The following is a 10275-nucleotide window of genomic DNA, read 5'->3' on the forward strand; positions in this document are numbered from 1 at the left end:
CACAGAAACAAACAACCCCAAGCTTCTGTTGCAATCAACACACGCATGCAAAACAAGTCACAGAGAAATACAATGCCAAATAGGGGCCTCAAGCCAATTTGTTGTTAACACCACAGGACTCACGCTTATGAGGAAACCTCAACATTTCGCTTATGTGTTTTTTGGTCGCATTTTTTTCCTGCATGCTCTTTGCAATTAAGCCAATGGGTTATTTATTAATGAAGGCCGCAGGCAATAGGAGACACCAGCAGTTTATATGGCGGCATAGATGGACTGCGAGGAAAAAACACCCCACATAGCAATGTAACATTTTGTGTGACATTCTTTTAAAAAAGAAGAAGAACTCCAGTAACAAAGGCATGAATAACATTACAAACAATAGCGCAGGGGCTTGATCATTGATTGGAGCTGTCAAATTGTGCTGAGAGGCACTTTTTTTCTTGGAGGACACTTTGGTTGAATCCTTGCCTCAGGATATCAGCATTCAGAGCGTGGCGCAGGGATATTTTTTCGAGACTATGATTGTTCAAAACCCAATCATGAAGACAAAAGAGTGCTGATATGTCATTTTGATGAAACATAAATAAACAGACAGTCTTAAGGCGAAAACCCAAAGAGGATTCTTATAACCTGGATTTATATTGAGCAAATTGGTTTGATGGCTACAAGGCTGCTGGAGGACAGGTGCTCACTCACAGTTTGGATCATTGGGAAGGTTTCTCTGTCCTTTTCTGCTTTAAATCATGTTTCCATTGGGGCCATCGGTCATATTCATATTCAAATAACATTCATTGAACTGATAAAAGCCCCTATTATGCATAATCATATTAGCTATCATTATTTATTCTTTTATAACTGCCCTATATTACAGCCAAAGACCATTATGTCATATTATTAGTATTGCAGATGAGTTAGAACACATGCAAAAAATGTGAAAAAAATTAAAAGTCCAGGCATTTTGGGGAGAAAACTGTGTCAGAGTACTCCTATTGGCCTGAAAAACACGTCTTACTAAAGCCGATGTTTGAGTAAAATCATCACATTACATTTAACGCAATCTTTGGAAGGCAATGTTTGGAAACACACTGTAAATAAGCTATGTCCACAATAATGAGCTACAATCTAAAATCTACAATACAATACAAACATTGAAACCTCTATGGGGCATTTATTGGCTGCAAGGAAATATTACAAACACCTGTCAGTGTAATGCATTGCAAACTACAACCACAAAGAATATACGGTTATGGAAAAAAAGCCATTTCAATGGTTTTCTTGATTATAACCAAAATCATGTACATTGTTACATTAATAGCAATGTCATTGTGCTGGAAAAAATTAAAGGCCTATTAGCTATTTTGCCGTCATTGTATTTGTCCAAACAAATGTACTTTTACTATACATGTATGTATATTTAGAAACTGAAGGAACAATTGTTAAACCAAAATTAACAGATAGTTCATACAATTACCTAAGGACATGCATCCATTGAATGAAGAATTATATTACAATAACTTCTATATTCATATTGCCTTGCCAAAGAAAGACATGTGCAGTGATGGAGAATGTTTATTTGATCTAATCATCTAAGGGGAAGAAAAAAAAACAGTGTTTTATGTTGTACTTAGTGACTCAATGGATTCATTTGTTTCTTGCTGCACTTTTGTAATCCAATTTCCCCTCCTTCATTAGGATAATTACTCAGGCAGTCTTGGACAAGAGAGCCTACAACAAGACCAACTGCAGTAATTTAATTCCAAAGACCTTCTTTCATTCAGCTGAGGCTGTAAACAGGAGTGGACAGACGGGCGCATTCGAGTGAAAATATGAGTCTAAGGTTGGCCGCATGAGGAAAACAACTCCTTAATAGTTGAGGTTGAGTCCAGGAAAATCATGTCAGTGATTGTAATATTCTTTATAATTTTTCCATTACAACGCTTGTTTATGTATTCAAAACTCCCAACAAAACTATAGATTTGCTCCCCTGCCACTGTGACGTCATTCATTATTTGTTTATTATTTGTATGCATGCAATTATCATGTGCACTTTCTGAAATGCACTTTGAACATGCAAATCGATGACCTACACCCTAAGTAGGGTACATGTACCCCCAGGGGTATGCCAAATGTAATGAGGGTAGGAGAATAAAAATGAAAAACAACAATTACGAGTGTGCCTGAACGCAAGGAGAATGGAGCAGAAATGGAGACAGCACAATCTATGTGCATCAGACGAAGAAATATATAAATTAATGATTGTTTTGTACATTAATAATCTTGAATCTTGAAGACAGATGGATAGACAGACAGACATATATTTTATTAATCTCCAAGACTATTAAACTAATATGTGAAATGAATTAACCAATTAATTATCTTCAGTATTTCTAAAAGATATGTGGGATGATTAGGCTGCACGGTGGACGAGTGGTTAGCGCACAGGCCACACAGCTAGGATACCTGGGTCGATTCCCCCCCCCCCCCCCCCCCCGGGCATCTCTGTGTGGAAAAAAACATGCATGCTAAGTTAATTGGCGACTCGGTATGAATGTGAGTGTGAATGGTTGTTTGTCTATATGTGCCCTGTGATTGGTTGGCGACCAGTCCAGGGTGTACCCCGCCTCTGACCCGAAGACAGCTGGGATAGACTCCAGTATGCCCGCAACCCTCGTGAGGATAAGCGGTATAGAAAATGAATGAATGAATGAATGAATGAATAAATGAATGTAGGATGATTAATTATCTATTGATTAGTGCTCATGTGAAACTTTATCAAAATACAACATTTTGACACAGAATTGCTTTAAAAGTAATAAACCATTAATTTATTCATTTTCTACCGCTTTTCCTCACAAGAGTCACGGGGGTGCTGGAGCCTACCCCAGCTGTCTTCGGGCGTGAGGCGGGGTACACTCTGGACTGGTCGCCAGCCAATCACAGGGCACATATAGACAAACAACCATTCACACTCACATTCATACCTATGGACAATTTGGAGTCGCCAATTAACCACTTTGATGTAAAAGCTGTGTTTTTTTAATGTGCAGGAGTATGGGGTACATGGCTTCAGGTCAATTGTCTGAGGGGGTACATGACTGTAAAAAGTTTGGCAACCACTTATGTAAACCATTTTAAAATGAAGTACATTTGGTTTGACTTCTCTAAAAAGTGCATCACAACTAAATGCTCATGGGTCCCAAGTGGCCACCAGCTGAGAACCCCTTGCAGATTGTACATTAAGATTAGAAATTGACTCCAATGTAGCTCTATTTCTGAGGCAGTAGGTTTTTATCACTGCATTTGCAACAAATGATTCCAAAGGGACCATCAACAATAAGAGATTTGGGTTGTAGTGTAACTTTTGTCCAGTAGGTGGTGTTAAAGGACTAAACATTGCGTACACTAAGCAGTACAATTCACCATACATTACTAGTATAATGTCCACAATGTCCTTTTAACACTGCAGCACTTTCTTTGCCGTGGCTTCATTGAATGAGTCAAATGACTCCTGTTTTATTCCACTTTCTGATCCCAATCTTGGCTTGAAGGTCAAATGCAGTTTCAAGTGTACAGCCACCGATTGTATAGTATGCCGTTAAATGAAAACCCTCTGAGTCAATTTTCTCAGTAACAACTGCAATAAATCAGAGGAGTGCCACCACTGAGTGGAATGTGCCTCTAAAGTAGGGCTTGCCAGTCGTTGCCAGCCAACCCAGTTAGATCAGTATTGATTCTCTGTCTGGCTGTGATACCACAATAACATTTGACCTGTGAATGCTGAGATTACAGCATTGGCTTGAATCAAGAGCATGCTCGGTAAAGACAATGTGTGAGCTTAAGTTGCATTCTTCTGTGCCTTCCTCCCCTTTGTTTACATTGTGGAAACCGCTTGTGAGCACTTCTACCTGGCCGGGTGGTGTGTGAATCGAAACTCAGTGATATCAAAGTTGAATATCCAAAAGCTCTTCCATCCATCCATTTTTATACCGCTTAAGCTGTGCAAAAAAAATGTGAGTGCAAATTGTTGTTTGTTTATAAAAACTCTCTGAAAATGGCTGGCAGTCAATGATAATATTACATTGGATCCACTTGTCACACTCCTCTTCACCTGTCATGCAAACACAGCCATCATCATCATCATTTACAGAGGAATCTTGAGCGGATTCTAACACGACTATCCCTATATGCCATCACCACCATCACAGTGGTGTTTTGACTGCCGTTGCTGCACACACCAAATTATGTCTTTAAAGATAAACATATGTCCCCTCATGCGACCCAGAACACGATGAAGCTCTAATAGTAGTCACTAATAGTAGCCGTGCGCTTCCGTGTAGCAGCCTTTCAATTTCTAAGAGTAACAAAGTGAGTGAGAAAAAATTTTATTATTTCCACACACACACACACACACACACACACACACATTATTAAGCTATTAAGCTGAACGCATCTCACATTCTTGTCATTAGAATAAGAAGGACAGGATGAAGGAACTAGAGACATGTAGGTTGGAGATATTCACAGTATACGGTGTTGGAATTGTACTGCTATGTGTGTTCAGGTCAGAATGAAGTTCGAAAACAGTGCCAAGTTCTGTGTGACTGCGTAAGGACGCTTATGTCAAGGCAGTCGGGAACAGGGATGAAGCACACGAAATGGATGCTGCTTCTGCATGGCAACAAGTGGTTGATTTTCTAACATCTTAAGAGGTAGATGTTGATATCCAATCCAGCGACACTTATATCAAACTGTATGGCAGGAACAGCACCACACCCGTCATCATCGTCAAGTTCACGAACAAGAAATGTAAGAGCAACGTACTGAAAAAGGGAAAGAAGCTGAAAGGTACAAAAATGTAAATTAATGAATGCTGAAATCGCCAAGAAAGCATGTGACCTGAGAAAGCAGGGAAGGATCCAAGCTACTTAGAGCGCCAACGGCAACATTTTCATCAAGCAAAATGGAGGCCCGGAGGCTTGTTAGAAAAATACTAAAGATTACTATAATGTGGAAATGGAAAAGGGCTTAAACATCATCAGTTAGCCACAAGAAGATCTGCAACGTTTGCTCTACAAATCACAACAACAACTGGAAAATTACACAAATTACACATTATTACACAAAAATAGTTTTAACATCTGCAACAAGTTGTCAATCATTTGCATAAACTACAGAAGCATGTATGCGAATAATCATAATAACATCAAACAATATTTGAATCTAATCAAGGAACCCTTGATTGCAATCTCGAAAACTTGGCTGAACACCGACAAAGGCATGGACTTTGAGATGGAAGGTTACGAGATGACCTGCATCTACGGGAACAACACAAGGGGAGGAGGAGTCGCCCTGTATGTGGACAAACAACTGCATTACAAAGTAGTAAAGAACATGTTAACTGCCATTGACAATATTTTAGAATGTATTACCATTGAGATCTGTAAAGAAAAAAGCGAAAAAGTGTGAAAAAAGTGAAAACCTTAAGAAAGAGGTTTTTATCTTTCAGTGTTAGGTCGGTAACTGAAAGTGGCCACTAATTGTGGTGGTAAACACAGAACACTGATAAATTATCACTTACTAACGCTAGAAAGGTGTCGGCTAGGTCAGCTGAAATGCCGTTGACAGATTAAAATGCATTTCTTTTGCTGGTAGGGAATCAGGAACTCTAACCGCTTAGGCCTGATGGTTGCATCGTTAGGAATTGTAAACAAATGTACCTTTGCTAGAAAATAAATAGAGGAGCAGAGCTTGGGGGAGGGCGGAGTGTTTATCTTCTTACAGACACGCCCATATAAGGACGTTTGACCACACTTTTTGAAACCAAGAGTTTTGAGCCATCCCAAACTTCTTTCAGGGCTCACTTCCAAATGCGCAAACCTCATTATCTGAAACTTTGGCATCATTTAACACGAGAATACAACATTCCAACTACATTTATAGGTCAGAAAAGTGGAAAAAGCATAATAGGATCACCTTTAAGGTGATTATTTACTTGCGACCTATGCTCTATTGAAAAATATTGAAAAATATATATGTATCATTGTGTCTAATCACAATTTTGCTGCAAGACTATCTACAGTAAGACTGTAGAAAATGGGCAGCTAGATCATTAGGTACCCCAAGACACATCTAATTCGATGTATATCTTTCATTGTGCCCTGTAAGATAATACCACTCAGTTTTGATTGGCACTGGCAGAGAAATTTTCAGTGTGTATTATTATGTTTTTTGTTTGAATTGGAATAGAGCTGCAGCGTGTCACACTGATAGTTGTTTCTAATATGTTGACACTCTCATGTAACATAGCGGCATGAGGAAAGCAAAATAGTGGAAACAGAACAATGCAACTGACAAACATCAAAACAAAGTCCAATATACGCCGATATTCATCTCCCTCATTTTGAGGGATTTATTTCATTCTGCTACGCATCAATGTGATTTCATACAACAAATAAGTCATTGTTACAGAATGATTTCTAACTCCAAACATCTGTAACACAGTGATAATGATTCAGCATAGAAAAACATATTACATCCCCACTATCAAACAGAGATAAACTTTTCTTTTGACTATATGAGGGAGTCACTTTATCTTAGGTAAAATGTTGTACGTGTAGCAAAATATAGCCATATAAGAATTTGGCGGTAAACACTCACAAAGATGAAAGTAGTTTACTTTAACCTGCTCTTGTACATGCAGCAACATATGATACCATTATGATAACACAATCACAATATATAGATGGAATTTTAGTGCACTTGAAGATCATTCTCCCTCTGTTATACAAATATACAATCACCAGTATCAAAGACCTCCACTTTATTGCCTATTCTTTTTATGGTGGGAATTTCCAGTTCTATATATAGAAGTAGCTTACTTAATACAATATATACCATGATGTTCTTCACTCGTCACTTACAATGTGTCATGCTGAATTTGCAACCAAGGGTGTGTTTACCAGAATGTATTTGAAAATACATTTATACAACCTGACATTTATTAAGTTATTTTGTTAAGCCAGAAATAATTACAATAAGTATTGCTTTTGAAAAGTAGTATGTGGAAGACTACAACTTGAGCAGAACAGATAGATAAATGCTCTGTTGCTCTTCCTCCTTTAAAACAGTGATGACTCTGTAAGCAAAGCGGAATTGAACACGAGCTGGCCTCAACTCGTTTTGAATGACTCACCAAAACTAGGAAATAACCTGATGAACACACCCACAATTGGCATCCAACTTAATTACACAAGGTGCGGTACCATTTGGATTTGTACAAGCAATTTCACCATGTGAAGAAGAATCCAAAGTGTGCATTTATTGCATCAAAAACAAAAACAAAAAATTATAATTTTAATTTCACTGAACCACTGTGGTGTCACTGTCCTCTGGTAGGCTCCTCCTCAAAGGCCCTGTTGTCATAGTGGTGCTGCTGTCTCTCCAGGTCAGTGCTGAGTGGGTCAGTCAGTGGGACCTCATACATGGCTTCTCCTCCTGCCACTGTGATGACGGTGACCTCTTGTGGTGAAGCTTGGGCCATGCTCTGTTTCTCCTCCGCATCAACTCCCAGGGCCTTGAGGATGTCACATTTGCACATCGGGCATGTCCTTTTCTCCAGAAGCCACGGCTCAATACAGGCTTTGTGGAAAATATGGTCACATGTGAGCACCGTCACCACCTCGCTCGCTTTGTACGACTCGATGCACACAGCGCACATGTAAGAGTCACAAGTTGTTTCCTTGTCATCTCTCTTCAGCGTACGCACCTGTAGACGCCCAATGGCTTTCTTGGCCTCACATTTCAGCTTTCTCTCAGCACGCCGATGCATACGTAGGTTATGGAGACGGTTCGCGGAGATAAATAAAAAGTAGGCCACTGAGGCAGCTGTGACAATGAAGAAGGCAATGGACATGAAATACAGCCAGTAGGTGTCCAACCAGGGGCCGTGAGGGTTGCCCATGCTGATGACCATCCGTACTTCTGTTCCGGTGTTCAACAAGTTGACAATCTCCATGCCTTTTTTATTGCCGATCATGATGGACACAATACCCAGAGCGTCCGAATGGGCCATGCGGATGGTGTTGTTGCCACTGTTATCCACATTGTACACCACCACAGCAGATGCACCATGACGTCTGGCAATATTGATCTTTTTGCTGAAATCACAGTCCCCCCTTTTCACGAGCGCTATCCAGGGTGATGTAGTGACATTGTACACAGGATCAGTGCCACAGCCAGTGGGGCCTGTGGGACTTAAGTTGGAAAGAACAACCACACCTGCAGCTGATGAAAGCGGAGAGTTGATACCAAAAATCCCACATTCACACTCTTGGTCCACAGTCTTGTTGGGACTGATTAAATAGTTAATTTCCACCACTGCGGTCCAAAATACCAATGCGGCCGAACAGTGAATGAGCCCAGACAAGCACAGCAAAAGCAAAAGGCTGCGTTGTGTCTTCTCACCCATAGTAACGTTCGTCAAATTCAAAACAACAGGTAGCACTGTACAGGTCTCTTTAGCTTCTTCAACACACCTTTTCCAGTCGCAGTTCCTGGTTGTTGGAGCCCCGGCTCTCGGAATACAGCTCTGGTTTCAGCCAATCTGCTCTCAACAGTAATCTGATACGAGCCTTTGGTAACATAACACGAGCTACGCGTCAGCCATTCACCTCTCCTTATCTTCCTGAACCTTGAACACTGCGCAGTCGTCGCAGAGGGCAGGGTGCTGCTATTCAACAAGTTGAAGTACACAAAAAGCACAAACCTGCGCTCTTCCTCCAGCTAAGGTACTAATTACAAGAAAGCAAGTGGCGATAAGCGACTGATAAGGACAATTTTAAGAACACAAGTCCGAAGCACACAGCAGTTGTTTTGTTGCCATTAAAGCTGCTGACTTTTGCTTGTGTAATGATGAGTAAAGCAACTATGCTGGTTTTTCTAGTTTTGCCTGTTTCCTTCCTCGTTTTTTTTTTTTTTTTTTTGTGGTGGTGGTGAGTTATTTAAAAAGCAAAGAAGCAGAACTTTATTTACTCAGCCCCAGCACACAATGACACCATATTTGTACAATAGTGTAAGGTTTCTCTCTTTGGACAACTACAGTTACTAAATAGTTTGTTCCACATTGCAAAAATACCTGAAACTGATTAGATGGAACAGAGTATTGTCAAAAGTTTCCATTGGATCCTCTTACACATAAGTGAAAGCATACCCCCCCCCCCCCCCACACACACACACACATTAAGAATAAAAGGCTTCCAATGACAAATGAGATGGAGAGGTTTCCTGTCTTATTAAGTAGTTCTCTAGTTTTAAAAAAACAGAAATAAGTACATACAAGACAGTCTGGGTATTTCACCTCAACTTAGCTGTATATATAACAAAAACAGTGACCCTTCAATTCCTGAAATGTTCATCTTTGAACAGAAGGTAAAAGCAAAGCAAATACAACATGAAACTCATTTGTATTACTCAAATAACAAGCCACCATGTTGACTTTTTTCTGCATATTAGTGTACGCGTACACCCTAGGACACTTGTGACAAGCTCAGGCCCGGGGGCCAAGTCTGGCCCGTGCTGTAATTTTATCTGGTCCACAGAACTTCTTGGAAAATAGCATTAAACTAGCCCGCCTCACAAGCCTTATCAAACAAAATGCTTACAGCGGCCTGAGCTATTCCTCCTCTGGCATTTTAAAAGTGGAAACATTGTAGAAAGAAAATAACAAAACCACCTTACGAAGCATAAGACTGTTAAAAGTATCATTTTAACAAAAGAAAAGCATGCTGGGGAATGCGTGAACTGCCCCTTCAACAGATGCTAACTCTTCCGGGTTACATATCTTCATGGATTCTGATGTTTTTGTGCTGATATAAAATACTGTTGCTTTTGCCGGACATGAAAATGACAAAGAGGTAGTCAAGCAACAATTATTATACTGAAACAAACAACTACATCAAAACAACCATAGTAACAACCATTGAGTTTTGGCGCCCTGTGCGATTGAGTTTGACAACCCAGCCTTAGCGTGACTGTTGATGGGAGTTTAGCACCAATCATCACAGAAGAAAGACCAAGAGGTTCTGTGCCATCAAACAACTTCTTGTTTACTGCTTAAAAATTTACAATTGAAATGAAAGTATACAATTTAATCAGTTTTGAATGAGAAAATATCATCAGCTGGGAACTTCAGCCCATCTGTAAAATTGTGAACATTTCAAAGGCCTGGGGCTACCTCTGAATACTGTCCAAAATTAAGAAATAGGGTGAGGAGTGTAA

The 10275-nt window shown here is 39.9% G+C and overlaps 1 protein-coding gene across 1 annotated transcript; it reads right to left on the reverse strand.

Moving 5' to 3' along the window:
- Positions 1-6737: 6737 nt before the first annotated feature.
- Positions 6738-8896, reverse strand: LOC131139880 (E3 ubiquitin-protein ligase RNF128-like). Its single transcript, XM_058089827.1, has one exon. The coding sequence runs from the start codon at positions 8465-8467 to the stop codon at positions 7379-7381; it is 1089 nt and encodes a 362-aa protein (XP_057945810.1). The 5' UTR covers positions 8468-8896; the 3' UTR covers positions 6738-7378.
- Between the last annotated feature and the right edge of the window lie 1379 nt (positions 8897-10275).

Source organism: Doryrhamphus excisus, chromosome 12, assembly GCF_030265055.1.
Source record: "Doryrhamphus excisus isolate RoL2022-K1 chromosome 12, RoL_Dexc_1.0, whole genome shotgun sequence".
Taxonomy (NCBI): domain Eukaryota; kingdom Metazoa; phylum Chordata; class Actinopteri; order Syngnathiformes; family Syngnathidae; genus Doryrhamphus; species Doryrhamphus excisus.

Excerpts from the sequence above, each read along its gene's own strand:
- LOC131139880 (XM_058089827.1), bottom strand. The coding sequence starts at position 8,467 with ATGGGTGAGAAGACACAACGCAGCCTTTTGCTTTTGCTGTGCTTGTCT.